The 17,149-nt window shown below is 39.8% G+C and overlaps 2 protein-coding genes across 3 annotated transcripts; one reads left to right on the top strand and one right to left on the bottom strand.

The window, feature by feature from the left end:
* Positions 1-27: 27 nt before the first annotated feature.
* On the top strand, positions 28-8,386 carry LOC130431410 (broad substrate specificity ATP-binding cassette transporter ABCG2-like). 2 transcript variants are annotated; one of them, XM_056760424.1, is made up of 16 exons: positions 28-96; positions 785-945; positions 1,044-1,103; positions 1,286-1,403; positions 1,634-1,789; positions 1,960-2,117; positions 2,267-2,418; positions 2,494-2,577; positions 4,297-4,472; positions 4,581-4,732; positions 5,417-5,506; positions 5,585-5,709; positions 5,841-5,995; positions 6,124-6,213; positions 6,358-6,410; positions 6,494-8,386. In XM_056760424.1, the coding sequence occupies exons 1-16, from the start codon at positions 94-96 to the stop codon at positions 6,639-6,641; spliced, it is 1,881 nt and encodes a 626-aa protein (XP_056616402.1). In that variant the 5' UTR covers positions 28-93; the 3' UTR covers positions 6,642-8,386. The 2 variants fall into 2 exon arrangements, with proteins under 2 accessions (XP_056616402.1, XP_056616403.1); XM_056760425.1 differs by lacking the exon at positions 28-96 and adding an exon at positions 106-670.
* On the bottom strand, positions 7,930-17,018 carry psap (prosaposin). The gene is made up of 14 exons (XM_056760426.1): positions 16,859-17,018; positions 12,553-12,686; positions 12,396-12,470; positions 12,196-12,321; positions 11,695-11,880; positions 11,455-11,598; positions 11,293-11,349; positions 10,017-10,181; positions 9,829-9,921; positions 9,554-9,737; positions 9,296-9,459; positions 8,985-9,065; positions 8,797-8,904; positions 7,930-8,691 (listed from the first exon to the last, which is right to left on the bottom strand). The coding sequence occupies exons 1-14, from the start codon at positions 16,887-16,889 to the stop codon at positions 8,656-8,658; spliced, it is 1,584 nt and encodes a 527-aa protein (XP_056616404.1). The 5' UTR covers positions 16,890-17,018; the 3' UTR covers positions 7,930-8,655.
* Between the last annotated feature and the right edge of the window lie 131 nt (positions 17,019-17,149).

The following is a 17,149-nucleotide window of genomic DNA, read 5'->3' as shown; positions in this document are numbered from 1 at the left end:
GTGGGGGTGTGAGTCCTTTGAATGAATCCAGCCCTCCGAAGGCAGGAGCCTCACGGGTTGTGTAGTGTATCCCACTGAATATCTCTCAACACAATGGTATGGACATTCATTTTCACCCTAACTTTAACTTATTAAATAGCGTAGCGTGAAGCGATTTCTCAGATAAAATATAGAAACCACTCGAGCGTGTTATTAGGGAAATGACCGTGTAATGTGCGACTGGACAGTTAACACGCATGTAATGTAGATTATCTTGGATATCACGTGAACACACGCTTCAGTTGTGTTGTGTATGCGTGTTTTTAATGTATGTGCGGTATGTTAAGAGTTTGTAATCGTTAAGCACTTTAAAACTTTGAAAGTTGCAGTTACGTTTCTAAAGTTTAATGCCGAGTCCGATTTCGATACGACACCGAAAACAAAGCACATGCTTCCGTAATGAAAAACGTGTACGTTAACGTTAGCTTTCGTGCTCAGGAAAAGGGGAAGTGCTGAATTTATTTTATTGTTCAAACGATAATACCAACAAACAGACCAAAGTCAAGTGCAGCCACTTCTTCTGGTTTCGTGCTTGTAAAAAAAAATCGGTTTGATCTCATTTACGCTTGTAAACAATGCATGGCGTCACGCGCGGTAACAGTTGTGACGCCATCACGCTGCTTGCGGCAGGGTGCGTTACGTTTCCCCGTCCTAGCGCATACATTGGGAGAGTATATCGATTCCACAGTTGAATTTAAACAGATGTGATGTAATAGCACCACTGCGTGTGTTTTATCTCGTGTAGGCAGGTGTCTCAGAGACAGACATCATGTTCGAGGAGTCAGTGGCGTGTTTTCAGGCTCCAGGTCCCACTGTCACCTTCCAGCATCTCACATACTGCGTGCGGGAGCGAGAGGGAATGTTCAGCCGGAAGTGGGTGGAAAAGCAGGTCCTCAAAGATGTCAGGTGATGTGTGCAACTGACAAAACATGTTTAAATAGACCGAAATTGAGTGTGTTGACTAATGTTTTATGTGAGTGTGATGTTAGCTCTTTCTTTTGCAGTGGAATCCTGAACCCTGGAATGAATGCTATAATGGGACCTACTGGAAGTGGAAAGACATCGTTAGTTCATTCTCAGTTATTTCTCCAGTATATTAAAACATAAAGATCGAAAATAAATATAAAGAGGATTAAGATTATGAGAGATTATATACAAAAACAACAAATATATTAGTATGTGTCTTTCAAGTGCAGAAAACATATGAGTTATATACCTGTATTGAGTTATTGAACATTTCTTTTAGACTTCTAGATGTCATCGCAGGACGGAAGGATCCAAAGGGCTTACAATCAGGTCGAGTTCTTGTGGACAACAACGTTGTGACCTCTGACCTCAGGCTCTGTTCTGCCTATGTTGTTCAGGTGGGAGAAAACACTTTTGTTTGAATGTAGGAAAGCAAACCGTTCTAAGGAACCTTTGATTATTTTTCCCTACTATGGTTGTCAATGGTTTCCCAGAAATGTCAGTTGCTAAGATTCTTCCAAATATCTTTGGAACAAACACAATTCATGACATCATTTTTATTTCGGGGCGGAGTATCCCTTTAAGTGATTTGTAAATGTCAATCATAGTATTTGCATTGTTTTTTCAGAATGATATTCTGACGGGCACTCTGACTGTAAGGGAGAACCTGGCTTTCTCAGCCAATCTTCGTCTGTCATTGAAAGAGTTTTCCTCATCGGATAAAGAGATGAGGGTCAACTCCGTCATACAGGAGCTCAGCCTTAAAGACTGCGCAGACACTAAGGTAACGAAACCTTATTACATTTGAAAGAATGTTGAAAACTGAGTTTTTATTCTCTGTGTATGTTGAGAAACTGGGTCAAGGTCACCAAAACTATGTCGAGAAAAACAATACTTAAGCCTTTAACCCACTTCCATTTTGATTCGACATTCTATCGTCTCGCTGTCTGTCAGATTGGGACGTTGTATCTGCGTGGCGTTTCTGGTGGAGAGAAGAAGAGATGCAGCATCGGTATGGAGCTCATCACCTTCCCCTCTCTTCTGTTCCTGGACGAGCCCACCACAGGTCTGGATGCCAACACTGCCAACTCCATCATGGAACTGTTGCAGAAGTATGAGCTCTTCTCATGTGGACCACATTCCACTTCAGAATGTCGTGTTTACTTTCCGTCAACACATATGACTTTCAGACATTTGTGAGATTTATTTATATATATCGCTCTGTTGAAGCCAGTTTTTACACATACTGTTTGTTGTTCAGGCTCTCCAAAAAGGGCAAGACCGTCATCTTCTCCATTCACCAGCCACGCTACTCCATCTTCAGGCAGTTTGATCACCTCGCACTCATGAACAAAGGAGAAATCATCTACGCAGGGTCTGCAGACAAAGCCATCGGCTACTTTGAAGACTTGGGTATTGACGGACACACCGTGCTGGATAAATCACCCAAAAAGTGATTTCTCTAACTGCGTCATTGCTTGTTCACAGGTTACAAGTGTGAGCCGTTCAACAACCCAGCAGACTTCTTCCTGGATGTTATAAACGGAACCATCCCGTCTCAAAATCACACAGGTGATATATATCACGGTTATTATGCTTTGTCTGGTAGGGCTGGGCGATATGACCAAAAATGAATATAACAGTGTTTCCAGATATTTTTTTTAGATTTATACCGGTTTGCAGGTACATGGCGGTATTTTTTGTACCTCATTTTCTACTGATTGAGAAAGGAAAGTGCTGTTGATTGACTTAAAATGCCCTTTTATACTGTCATGGTGACAGTGACAGTATCCCCTATCATAACAGGAAAGTTTAGAATTCTTTAACAAGTGAATATCATACAAAGGTAACTTGTATACATAAAATTTAAGCAAATAAATAGAGACCAGGGCTCAAAATTCACTTTTTTCCTTAGAAGCACTGGTGCTCTCAACTTCAAGAGTTAGAAGCATCCACCCAAAATTTATATTTGAAAACAAAATAGTAACAATTATACCATTAAAACATGCATGTGATATGTCTGTTGTGTTTTACATTGTCACAATGGATTCGTGATTTCCTGAAATCATATTTTTTATCATAAAACAATGGCTTAAATTAAATAAGTGAGAGAAAAGCGATCAGATCATGCTGTCAATCCTCCTAACTGACCCTTATTTCTCATCATAGCATAAAGAGAAACAGTTCAAACTTAAAACACATCATATTATATGCATATATTGAGCAGATATTAGGGGAACATGATCGTTTTTTGAAAATGTTTGTTTGTGGGTATATTTAATATAACAAGACGCATGCAAACATCCAGACGCCTCCGTTTTTATATAGAAACATTATGATAAAGTAGTGCCCCGGCATAGAAAGACGCATTCTGTGGCTGCGTCCAAATACCCCCACTTGCAGTCTTGGCCACTTGAGAGCGCGTGCATGCAACAGGAAAAAGAGTTCTAGTGTGTCCAATGTCTTAAAAGTGCCAAAGGGCAGTGCACTTAATGCACACTAAACACCACATTAATTAACGTTATATGTTTCCACTTGCTAAGTGTCTCATTGGGTTAGAAACACTACATGCTTACTTTGGATCTTCACGCCCACTAAAACACTAGTGCCAAAAACAGGAATTACGTCATGAAAGTAGTCAAGTTTTCAAGTGGAATGACAGCAAGTGGAGGTATTTGGACGCAGCCTGTTTGAATGGCCGGTCACAGTGCAACAGTGCAAAAGGACCCCACTGAAACGGTTTCGCACTGCGCCAAGTTCTGCACGTTGATTGAGCGACATACACCGGTAAATTACGAGCGGTAATGCGAATATGAATATGAATGAAAATAAAAAATGAATATCATATCAAAAATATAAACTGGTATTTGGTACGAACCGGTATGTGGCTCAGCCCTTAGAGCACCACTGTTGTCGCCTGATAGATATTTTCTCTTTATGTCTATTTTCTCTATATTTTAGTTTCACTTTAATTTTGACCATTTCTTTGTGAAGTTTAACATGCTGAATACGAAAATCATTAGATTTTATACCACCAACGGTACAAACAAAAAATATCTCACACATTTATACATTTCGGTATTATTACTCGTACGCAGAAATGGTAACTGGCATAACACTGATCTTAAAACAACTGTTTAACACAATGGCTAATAAAATTGAGTCGTCCAAAAGGTCAGAAGTGTACATTTGATCGTTTTTGTCTTTTATTCTCTGACAGTGACAATTGGAAAATCGAGTGTTCTGTTGTTATTCTATACTCATCTAACTATGTCACTGATGTGTTTGTAGAGAAGTTAAGCAGCAGCGATGCGACACAGGAACATGAGAATCATCTCAGTGTGAAGTACAGACAGTCTCCCTATTTTATGAAAGTGATAGACCAGCTTACACGGATGTCAGATGACCTGGATCCTGAGGTCAAGACGGGTAACAGGGCCTGTTACGCTACACCTTTCTACTATCAGGTACCCAGAAGCAGATACGCTGGGCGAGTATAAACAGATAATGACAGCAATGACCTATGATGCTTGACCTTTGAAACGTTTGAGATAAAACATTTGTCCATGTTGCAGCTTATGTTAGTCAGCGGAAGAACTGTAAGAAACATCTTGCGGAATCCACAGACTTCCTATGCACAAGTGTTCCTCAACATTTTCTTTGGTATTTTGGTGGGACTGATCTACTACCAGATTCCACACACGTTACCCGAGGCGCTTCAGAACAGGTGAGCACCTCACACCACATCTTTCTTATCCGGTCAAGGGCATGTGACAAGTCAGGGATTGACAATAAGCATTTCATGTGGTTGTCCTTCGGACAAGTAAATTTGTCATTCACTTGTCCAAGTCCAAATATTACTTGTCGGAAGATAAAAATTCTATTTCATTTGAAGTATAATTGTTTCGGATCCTCTCCTGATTCATAAAGTTTGCTTATAAGTGTTTTACCTCATGTTCGCTGCTGCCACCGAAATGTGTCACAAAAGGGGTCATATGACACGGTTAAAACGAATATTAGAGATTATTTAACATGTAATGTAATGTGTATACATGATTTAAGGTCTAAAACGCTGTATTTTTCACATACCGTGCATGTTTGTATCTCCTCTCTGCTCCGCCTCACTGAAACTCGCTGATTTTTTGCAAAAAAGCTCATCGCTCTGAGAAGCAGGGTGCGCTATGATTGGCCAGTTAACCAGTGCATAGTGATTGGTCAAATACTGCAAGCGTGTGATAGAAATTTAACACCTCTTACCATATTTGGAACATCAAGTTCCACTGCAATTATACTGACAGGTACACACACCTTACTTGTGTATACATTTGGGCACCAACATGTTCAAGTAGTTATTACAAAACGTTGTATGAAGACATTGTCAAGACACAGTGTGTTGGCTCTCTCTCTTCAGAACAGGAGCGTTCTTCTTTCTGGTCATCAACATGGTGTTTGGCAATCTGTCTGCAGTCGAGCTGTTTATCAGTGAGAGAGTTCTCTTCATGTAAGTCTGTACAGACAAGTCTGATATTTAGACTTAAGAGTGAGATCTTTAAAATTGTTTCTGTCCTGTCATCCACAGTCATGAAAACTCGAGCGGATACTACCGCACATCTGTGTACTTCATGTCTAAGGTGTTCGCTGACCTCCTACCAAACCGCATCCTTCCTGTATTCATTTTCTCTGCCATCCCGTACTTCATGATGGGTGAGTAGCGGTGCTGAGACTGAGCGGACAGCGGTGAACTTTGACCTCAACTTCTCACTTTTTTTGAAGGTGGGGTATTAGTCCCATTTTTTCACTGACAAGAGATTGAAAACCGTTCTGTCTGTGTGCAGGTCTGAAGCCGGATGTGGAGGCTTTCTTTCTGTACTGTCTCACTATGAGTCTGATCAGTCTGTCAGCCGTGAGTCTGGCCTTTCTGGTCAGTGCCAGCGTTGGCTCCTTCGCCATGGCTAACATCCTCATTGCTATTCCATTTGTCTTTATGATGGTGAGTTTATTCATCCCTTTACAAATGAACCCAGAAGTTTTTGTCATGTGCTAAGTATATAAAGCCTGCAGCAATATCTGAGGTCAGTTCATCCCGGCAGATGTTTACTAGCCTCTGTGTGTTCTCAGGTGTTTGGCGGTTTCCTAGTCAATCTGAATTCAATGTTGAGCTGGATGTCATGGCTTAAGTGGGCCAGTATGTTCCGATATGGCTACAATGTAAGGAATATTTCACCAAAAATCACGTTGTTCCAAACGTTTAAAATGTTAAATTTTTCAGGTTGAGTTAATACTGAAGGAATTTTTATGTCCTTATGGTGTCTATTTGCAGGTTCATTTAATAAAACTAACTCTTTCCATTAGGCACTTGCTGTCAATGAGTTGAAGGATCAAGTCTTCACCAGTAACTTTACCACGTAAGACCGTCTACTGAAGTCAATCTAAATCATAGTTCAGTGTATGAGACAGAAGTAAATGAAGGTGCTTGTGTTGTTGGCAGGATGACTGGTGAAATGTATCTTGATCGTCAGGAGATAGACTACAGCACATTGGGTTTCTGGCAGAATCAGGTAGCTCTGGCAGGCATCATGTGCACGTGTTTGATTCTTGCTTACGTGCAGCTACGGCGGATCAATCGATGGAAGTGACATTTTAAGCTATACAGATATGCGTCATATATTTACAGCCGAGTGTGCAATCTGAATCTTTAACCTCTACCTCTGAATCGGCCTGTGGTGCTGTAATGTGTGAAGTTTGTGGAATGTTTTTTTTAGATGTTTCATTTTATATTTAAACTGTAAACTGAATATAGACGCTGAAGATGCTATGTTGTTAAATCTATGAGCTTTTTATTTGGACTTATAGATTTGTTTTTATATTTTTGAGACGTATCAAGCCATTTCCAATCCATTACTGCCAAAAACATTTGCAATGTTTCAACGGGTTTTAGGTTATAGACTAGCCCTAGACTAAAATAAATGTTTAAGTTGTCTAAACTGAGAACCGCTTCAACGGAAATATCTTGAAATACATCAGTGCCATTGTTTCGTTTCAAAATGCACACTCCTTTTTGTCAGGCATGCTTGTAAAAGACTGTTTAAATGTAGCAGTTTAACAAAGGGCTAATCCTGTTTTAATCCAATCCCTGTCTGGGAAACCAGCCCCAAATGAACATGATTGTATCAAGGTATGGTGCTATAACTGATTGCTGTTTTTATTGACAAATCACTTTTTATAGTGAAGCACTGACATCAAATGAATGTCGGAAGTCCACTCCACGTCGGTTGTGGTGCCTTTTCTCCTTTATGTTTTTTATAAGCAGCAAAACAATTTCTCTACTAAAGCTTTAAACCTTAAACCAAACAGCAGCCAAATAAAAATCACTGGACACTATGAATTGTCGCAACAACTTAAAAATGCTGTACAAAGTAGTGGACTATCATTGATCAATGTGAACAGACCTGGGGCCTGAAATAAATGCTTCAAAACTTTCCACACAAAATGGGATTTCCAAAAATTTCTGTAAATATGCATTTGCAAGCATGACACTTAAATATAGGGATAAAATATAGGCCCGGTTCCACAAACAAGGCTAAAGACAAGTCCCAGACTTAAATGAATGATGAACCGGTCTCAACTGAAAATAACCATTGTTTTGTCTGAAGATGCACACAAGGTAATGTTTCTTTCGAAAATATTTTTATAAAAGTGAGTCAAATGTCCTAATCCAACTAAGGCATAGTCCTGGTTTAAACTAAGCATTGTCTTTGAAACCAGGCCATAGTGTTTATTGCAGGAAGCCATAGATCTAAATTTATTGCAAGCTTTTTAAATATACATTCTTGTTAATTTAAGGAGATGTAGAGATCTGTGTCATTTGCATAAGGCTTAAACCATGTAAACAAAGGTGGTATATAAAACAAAACCACAAAGAAATGGATTTAGGTCGGTTTAATTTCATTTGTTTAAAACAGAAGACAATGTTCAAAGTGAAGCACAAGATAAAACCGGATCATTATTGAAAACATTTAGTGAGCGATGAAAGATCAATTAGTATGAAGGTCAGAAGAGACAAGTCAGACTTTTCCCCAAAACTCATTAATAACAGACACAACAATGACAAGTTAAAGAGAATCAATTACCATTAGGATCAAAATGTTATCCATTAAAAAGTCAGTGGCCTCACAGGTGATTTGTTCTCAGTTTACATCAGTTCAAGAGGCAGGGATATCAGGGAGTCCGAAAACTGTCAAGACACATTTCTGTCTCATTCCTCAGACCCTTCTCATCATGAAGGCACCAACTACACTTCTCTCACAAGACTTTCTGTGCATATTTGAAGTTACAACTTACATCTAAAACAACATTTTAAAACTAAAAAAAAAATCCCCTTTAGAAAGCACAAATGCCAGTTTCAGTGCAATTATTTCCCATATAGCCTCACCTGTTACTCACACTCCTTCAAACCCCCTGCCCCCCCAAAAATATTTTTCTCAAAAGCTGTGCAGTCCCTGACAGTAGGCTTTTAAATCTGCTATGATGGCATTTAAATCTGTCAAAATTAAAAACAAAAAACAATTATTGATTTGACTACAGGAAAGCAGAGCTACAGTAATTCTCCTTCCGTTTCCCAAGATAGTTCTGGAATGTTCGGCACATCCTTTAACTCCATACGTGGCGCCTGCAGTGCTCCAATGCCTACAACACACAGAGTAAGATGCTTTTAAACCAAACATTTGACTATTAATGCATTTAATCATGATTTGACTAGCCCTGTATGGACGATGCTATATGAACACTCACATTACAGCGTGAAGCGGTCTCCACGTTCTTACACCAGTAAGCTGGTCCCCAGCTGCACTGATCCAATCCCAGCAGTCTTTGCACTGCCTCTGGACACGCTCCCAGCTTCTGTACACCATAACACACAAAAAGTCAGAGACACAAACATATGATACCATGTTAAAGAGAGCATGAGAGAGTACTCTCACCATGCAGACAAAGTCGGGATCCAGTGTCTGGAGCAGCAGCTGTACCAGCAGAGGTTCATACTGCTCAATGAGCTGATCACACTGCAGAGAGAGAACACATGTCAGTCACAAACTCCTGACTGATTACATAGTTCCGTTTGGTCATTTTTTATTTTACCAGATCAGTATGACCAGTCCTTTTATTATACTACTATGCTATTGCTAGCTCAAGTTCAAACCTGCAATGTGAACTTTTTCATCAATATTCTCCATTTTACTCATGTGGCAAGCAGATGTGTAATATGCAAATGAAAGTTTTTCGAAATAGGCACCTCGTCTTTGACAGCGTCAGGCAGGAAGTTGCAGACCTTCCTCACGGCCTCTTCGATCTGAGCCTGAGTGGCGTTCTGCTCGAGGATGCCATCCACGTAACGCACTGCCATCTTACACACGTCACAGAAACCACCCGCCTCATATCTGGTCTTGTCCATTACAGCTGCAATAGCAAACACAAAATGTCTCATTCAAACCTGAACTAGAACCTCAAGAATACTGCGATAAAAAAGGAGGCATGCATTGTTGACACGTACAGATAAAAGTGCGGCTGGCCTCCTTGCAGAGGCTGAGAAAAGTGCAGATGGTTTTGGGGTCAGCCTCCTGCACCAGCAGTTCAACGATGGCCTGTCCATAGGCTTCAATCAGGTCCTTGCACTGAGCGGTGAGGCTGGAGGGCAAGACGTCGCACACCTTCTCCACAGCCTGCACGATTTCTTGCTGAAAACAAAAAATTATGATAAACTCAAGTCTTCAGTCCATTTGTTCTGGCAGTCTGGCAAATAAGAGAATGTCATAGGTGGCCTCGTACCTCAGTTGTGTGATCCTGAACCATACTCTCAAGCTCCTTCATCATAAACTCACAGATGGCACACTGAGGAGAATCACGCACGCGCCTCATATCCTGTCAACACCAACAAGCAAAACCAGTTACAGACCTGCTCCATTTATTTGCTCCAGATCCCTTGCAAAAAAGGAATGGGTAAAACAAAACTGTACCTTAGCTGGCTTGCCTACAGCAGGCTTGCCTACAGCAGGCTTCTCAAGTTTGGTTGCAGGGAACATTTCAGCAGGGATGGATTTGGCAGGCACAAGCATCTCCATGAGTGCAGACTTGAGTCCCGAGGAGCAGAAACCAGAACGAAAACAGATGTCCTTGGGTTGCTGCATTGGAATTTCAAGAAGACACAGACACAAGGTCAGCAAATTCACATTTAATCAACTTCTCTTCCAGAGGTAAAGCAAGCTATATTCATCAGACATGCACTGATTGGCACTTTTGTGAAACATCTCCCACGATGCCATGCAGTATCCATTGAGTACTCTGACAAACCCTTTATCAATAATAAATGTCAACCCAAGCTCAGAGTCTCTCACCACCGTGCCAGTCTGACGCATGCAATACACCGGCCACATGCATGATCTAATGTTCAAGAACCTTGAACAAAACCAAATGTAAAACATATGGCTTCTGTTGTTTTTAAAATAGTTACAATGTTCTCCTAGATTCCAAACCCTGCACTTGGGATGTGTGCACTATGAATGATTAGTCTTGTAATATGCCGACAAACCAAACGAACACAACATATAAGGGTGGTTTCACATTTAGTTTGATTGTCTGGTCCAAACCCTAGTTCGATGCTTCCCCTGCCCCCACTTAGGGTCTCATTTTAATTGGGTCCGAATCATGGGTCGTTGGGGTCAGCTAGCCTGTAGTGGTTTACACCGTCGCTTGTAACGCCAAGGCAGGAGAGGGTGGCAAAATGCATAACATCTCGGAAAACAGCGAGCGTTCTCATCATCGAAACGAACTGAACTCGGACATTAAATGGAACACAGATGCGCACCAAAAGTGCAAATGTGAAACCGCCCTAAGAGTTAGGTCTATTTTAACAGCATTCAGATGAGTAGACGGAACAGATGATCAGTCAAACGACAGACAGATTAAGATAAAACGAAACAGGCAGTGCAAAGAGACCCACCTGTTCCTGTAGTCCAGAGAAAAAAAATAAAAAAAACACAAGAGAAAGGAAATGAGGGTGGGAATAAACAGAAAACAAGTGATTAGAGAAGTAGATTTAGCTGGCAGACAGGCAGAGTGGCTTAACAGAAGCATCAACAACTAAAGCCTTGTTCACCTGACTGCAAAAACTGCAACAAGCTCTACACTTTAAAACCCATTTGGTTTTTCGTTTTCTGAAATGAGTGCATGACTTGCACTTCTTAAGACGCCAGAGTTCACAAATAAAACAGAAGTAAGCCACAAATCACTTACCATAGACATGAGCTGCTGAATAACCAGTGGGCCGTACTGGCTGATGTACTGCTTGCACTGTTGAAACCGAAAATAAGTCAAACGTGTAAAAAGGAATTGCAGCACAAAATGCAGTGGAAGAGCTCAAGGTATCCAAGTGCGAGTCTTTGCGAATGTTTTTACCATATCAGACATGCCGGGTCCAAGGAGATCACACTGGGTCTCAACTTGTGTAAGTAGAGTGTTGACAAATGAGGAGTTGGTTCTGGCCTGGGTCTGAATGTCAGTGATGAATGTAACACAGTCCTGGCACACATCACCATTCTTCTGCAGAATGAAGACGAAACAAAAGTTGATAAAAACAGCTGGACTACAAATGAGCCGTCTGAAAAATAACATGCTCTTCTCGCCATGACTCCTCACCGGTGTTGGGGGCTCGTTGGCTTTCTCTTGGGGGTAGAGAAGCTGAGGGATGTTGAGCAGGAAAGGGTCGACACGCTGGGTCAGGTCCATTTCAGGAATCTCATTGGACATGAGCTGAGCTTTAGCCAGAGCTTCCTGCTGGGAGACGCACAGACCAAGAGCACCACACACCACACCAGGGTTGTCCTGTGAGAGAGTTGAACAGAGCAGTGTTTGTAAAGAATGACATGGACATAGGATCTTCGGCCAAGTCAACAGACCGAAGTCATAGTCCTCTTTAAAAGGACTCCAAGATGAGCTTTGAAAGACACTTTCTCTGTCCACTAGACACCTTAGCTTCAGTATGAGGTTCACAATTTACTAAGCCTTAGTGAGCAGCTTGTGGGAGAGCTGAAGTATTCTCACTTTCAGTACTGCTTTCCATCAGAAACTCACTTCAACAAAAATGTTAAAGCATGTTATGCAATCCATTAAAGAGGAAGAGAAGAACGTTGAGCTCACCAGCTCTCCTTCGATGATGCCCATGATAACGGGGAAGTAGGTGTCCACAATCTCCTTGCATTGATCAGACAAGCCCTCATCAGGGATCAACTGACAGGCCTTCTCCATGTAGCTAAGGACTTCACCCTAGAGTTAACAAAAGTTTAGACACTGCAAAATAATTAAAATCTCAAACCTTTGCCATCGCCATGTGAACATACCTCGGTGCTGTTATTTTTCAGCAGCTGCTCCACCACAGTCAACACCTCTTTGCACAGGTCACATGGCACAGATTTCTACAAGGAAGTATTGCACACTTAGTACTTGTGAATTATTCACTGGAAGACTAAAGTGCATTTGAGAATCAGGTCCACTCACCATCTGAGGCTTGTTCCACACATTCTGTTGGCAGTGTTGGACCGCACCACATACAGAAGCGGTCTTGACACTCTGGCACCAGTAGGGGGGGCCGCGGGCACACTGCTCTGTACCCAGTAAGGGAGTTGCCACAGCTAGAAAGATCAAAATAATTGACCATGTTCATAATATTTTCCATCATTTAGTTATGTTTATTATATTAATGTTTCAGCAAGCTATTCTTAAATAAGTATATGGCTTGAATTAAAGTGACAGTTCACCCACAATTTAAAATTCTGTCATTTACTCGCCCTTTACTACAAACATGTTTAAATGTATTTTGCTAAACACAAAGGAAGATATTTGGAAGAGCAGATCTCGCCCCCCCTCCCCCCCATTAAATGCCATAGTAGGGAAAGTAAATATTATGGCAGTAAATGGGGAACAAGATCTGCCCGTTACTGACATTCCACCAAATAGCTTCCTTTGTGTGTAGCAAAACAAAGACATTTCAACAGGTTTGTAACAACCTGATGGTGAGCAAATGATCAAATTTTCATTTTTGGCTGAACTGTCCATTTAAGATATCTTATTCCCCAACCAATGAATTAAACAGTTTGTCAACACGAAAATGGAAGGTGTGAATGGTCTCTCCTCTCAATCTTTGTGTCTCTCTACGTGGTTCTCTCGGTTTATGTGTGTGTACTGTAGCCTATACATGAGTGTGTGTGTGTGTGTGTGTGTGTGCAGCATGTTGGGGTGTGATTTTCTTAGAATTTTCAAATAATTCCCAGCGAAGATCAAATATTATTTGTGCTTAAATGCCCATCCCTAATTTATATACAAATTAAATTATATGTAAACATTTATTCCTTTTTGTATTTTTCTTAAATATCTACACGAGTATGTGTTCATTATTTATGCATGTGCACTGCGCGGATTCATTTTGTGTTTATGTAAATGTGGAACAGCCCTAGTTCAGAGTCAACACAATGTTGAAATGAAACTTATCTAATGGAAAACTTCATCTAGCTGCAAAAACATGAACAACTACATACTTCAGGGTTTCACAACCCGTTTTCAAACTATGAGCTGTTACTGAGCTTATGAGAGGTTTAAGCCACAGTGTTTTATCTGCCAGTCCTAAAACCACAAAAGGTAACAAACAGCAAGCCATTTAAAAATATCAAGTTACAAAAACTAAGGATTTTAAAAAGTAGCCCAGAACTTGTGTGCAAACTGGAAAAACCCAAATTTAACAGACAATTGATACCAAAATTCTCGTGATACAATTGTTCTCCTTATATTATGTTGAGATGGCAGAAAAAAAACTGCCATTTCAATCTAAATCACAAGCAGTGTCATCAATGGAGAACACTGCATTATAATGTGATGAATTATGATCTTTGGCTATAAAAATTAAAAACACGTCACCCATCAATAATCAACTATCAACCTCTTCTGATCCAGAAGTCAATTGTGTAAGAGACCAAATCAGTCAGTTTCCTTGTTGACAACAAAAATCAAGTTCATTTCAGAAATTCTTCACTCTGTTTGTTATACCACGGAGCCAACCAGAAACTTGTTCAATATAGACAGTTTAATCAGACACAAGTGAAGTTTAAGGTACGGTTTGTAGAAATCGCTGCTACAGGGCGCACGATCAAAACAACAATCGTGTAGCTTGACACTGTGTCGAAGCGTGGAATGATGGGATATGTTGTCTTAAACTCCACCGCTGATGTATCAATCAGACAGGTACGACAAATCATGTTTGCAGAAGAGGAAAAGTTTTATAAATGTTGCGTTTGATGAAATCATTTTATTTCATTATAATGAATCAGATCTGAGTAATGTCAGGTTTAAAACGTAATTGTTAGTCATAGATGTTACAGTAATTGTCCATTTCGATGGTGTGATAACACTGCACAGTTTTAAGTGTTTAAACAATCATAGTAAAAGTTATTTTCAATGTACACACATCATTTGTAATAATTCTAGATGGACTGATGGTACAAACTACTACCGTCGTCAGTAAAGGCGGTAACAAAGGGTAACGCAGATATGACACCATTGACATGCGACTTGACAGCCCTGGTCCACAGTTTAGAATGATGATTTTCTCAGGATTTATAAGCAGTTGGAAACATTTGAGATATTGCAAGTACTCAGCTGAAAAAAATATATATAACATTGGCCTAGTGGTTTTTGGATATTTTACTGCAAAATTCGTACAAACTGTACCTTTAACTACAGGTACGTTGTAGGCTATAACAATTTATTTTATATTTGATTTTTGTTAATATTGATTTACATTAATAATGAATTGTATATTAATTTAAATTAAAATGACTAGTTATTGATTCTTTGCAGAGGTCTACTGGATTTTCATTTAACATTTTGTGTTGTTTCCACAGAAATAGTGTATAAAACAAAAATAAATAAAAACCAAAAGGTGCAAGCTAAAAGGGTCGTGAGTCTCAACCAAAGAAAACAATAGCTAAAGAACTAGCAGTAAGTGGGTCATTTACATTTTAAAGGTCATGGAAGAGGTTTAAATCCATTCACTCATTGTAAGATCAGAACTCAGAAGACCTTTCCTGAAAGTATATATTAAGAAACTAAAAACGTTAAAATATATATTTTAAAAATCAGATGTTTAAAAAAGCCCACAGCTTAAAAGCCAACATTTAAAGTCCCCGTGAAACGGAATTTGCGATCATTTTTTACTTCCGTATTCTGACGCATTTCCGAGTGAAAATTAATTTCACAGGAGAAAATTAGTGGGCGTGGTTGGCGTTTTTCACTGCGAATAGACACATTTCACGCCGTCAGACCTGTACAAACAGGAAGTAGGGTAAACGCTTGTCCGGTCAATGCTCTAGCTCCATTCACTACACAGAACAGTTGCGGAGACCAGAAGTTAGACATGTAGCGCTCCCTTTATGCTGATTTGTCTAACATATCAGACCTTGATAATAAATAAATCGCTCAAAAAACAAATGTTTTTGTCATGTTTTTTTCCCTATTTTTACATCTTCCAATAAACCATGAATAAATCGGACAACATATGCTTCTTTTGTTTATGGTAAATACAATTAAAACATTTGAAAAAATGAATAAGTGAATGCCTATGTCAGCAGTGCAGAAAAAGTTCTCCACTACTTCCGTTCACTGTCGCCATTTTGTGAAATAGGTGTATTGATTGATGTGTAAAAATAGCAGTTGCATTGATTTTGAAATGAAACTGGCAGCAGACTTACAGTTGAAGGGAAAAAGTTAAGGGATGCTTGAAGATTTTAACTGTAGATTATGAGGGTATAATAAAAATAAGAATTGTCATGTTTAATTTCACTGGGACTTTAACTTGAGCATACTGCAAATACACAACAGCTCTATAAAAAGACAGGTTGTGTTTGCAAAATCCAGAACTCATAAATAGAAACGAGACATCATGTTCTTCTTGTAGATTCTTGAAGAAATTCTGCATTTGATGAACAAAGAAGATGTGAAAGCTCAAAACAGCTACAGGCTAATGACAAGTGGACCTGACACACAAAAACGCGGAAGCGACCTTTTTCTAAGAGAACAGAGACTTATACCCGAAAAAATAAAATTACTTCCTATAGTTTAGGGTATGACGTCTCAAAAAAGTCCGGGTATATTTGTACAGGGGGCAACCTTGAAAAACAGGTTTCATTAACACTGTCAGGATTAGACAACTCTTTTAGAGTAAACAGGCAAGATTATTGAAAAATCTAAAGACCGTTGAAATTTTCCTGATCAAAAGAGACTTCATACATTTTAACATTACAAAGAAATGATTGAGGACGGATAAGAGTCTCCTCTGGTCAAACAGACTTTAACGGGATCAAGTTTCTGGTAATAAAAACTACTGCGACAAAAACCAATACTGCACTTACTAACCGAAGTATAACTTGAATAAGACAGACGCTCAAATAAATGTTTAAAAATGAAATATTAAATCGTATTAACACTTCTGCGCAATTTATTGACGGTAACGTTACGCTTGTTAGATAACACCCAAGTTAGCTGGTTTGCTAGCGGTAAATTACGGATTTGGAAATGGACAACCTAGAAGGGAACCCGTTCATTTAAACACTGTTAGTTGCATTATAATAAAACCTTCGTTAGTATAAATTGTAGTATATTTTAAGCACGCTCACGACGGTTAACTTGCCAACCTACATGACATGTTTACCAAACAGATCCAGCGCCATTAACTACGTTTCAGCTGCTGAACACTGATGTGACGAAACATCGCGCAAAATCATATGAAAGAGAGCAAAAGAGAGGCGTATATTACCTGTGGAAATAAAAAGCAGCGTGAGAAGCATCGTGTGTCGGTGAAAAGGCTTCTCTTTAAACTCGTTAGGTCTCGTCTGTGTCAAATGAAGGTGTTTATGCCGCAGTGTTGTCGTGTGATGAAGCTTTATGCTGATCTCACTGTCAGCTGACCGCTCGCTGAACAAACACGTGACTGGAACGTTTGACTTCATCCTGCGTGCGCAAACCTATCGATGTATGACATCACAATACCGCGAGATCCATGCTAGAGCATAACTTTCGAACTGCTCTCGCGTTATTTGGATGTCAT

Source organism: Triplophysa dalaica, chromosome 11, assembly GCF_015846415.1.
Source record: "Triplophysa dalaica isolate WHDGS20190420 chromosome 11, ASM1584641v1, whole genome shotgun sequence".
In the NCBI taxonomy this organism is placed as follows: Eukaryota; Metazoa; Chordata; class Actinopteri; order Cypriniformes; family Nemacheilidae; genus Triplophysa; species Triplophysa dalaica.
The sequence above is the reverse complement of the archived record's forward strand: the minus strand, read 5'-3'. Positions and strand labels throughout refer to the sequence as shown.

Coding starts and splice junctions, on each gene's coding strand:
- psap (XM_056760426.1), bottom strand. CDS start 16,889: ATGCTTCTCACGCTGCTTTTTATTTCCACAG. Junction 10,182..11,292: donor TTCAGCAGCTCATGTCTATG/GTAAGTGATTTG, acceptor ATTCCAATGCAG/CAACCCAAGGACATCTGTTT. Junction 9,922..10,016: donor CTGTAGGCAAGCCAGCTAAG/GTACAGTTTTGT, acceptor TGGTGTTGACAG/GATATGAGGCGCGTGCGTGA.
- LOC130431410 (XM_056760424.1), top strand. Junction 5,507..5,584: donor AGTGAGAGAGTTCTCTTCAT/GTAAGTCTGTAC, acceptor TGTCATCCACAG/TCATGAAAACTCGAGCGGAT. Junction 6,214..6,357: donor TGTTCCGATATGGCTACAAT/GTAAGGAATATT, acceptor TCTTTCCATTAG/GCACTTGCTGTCAATGAGTT.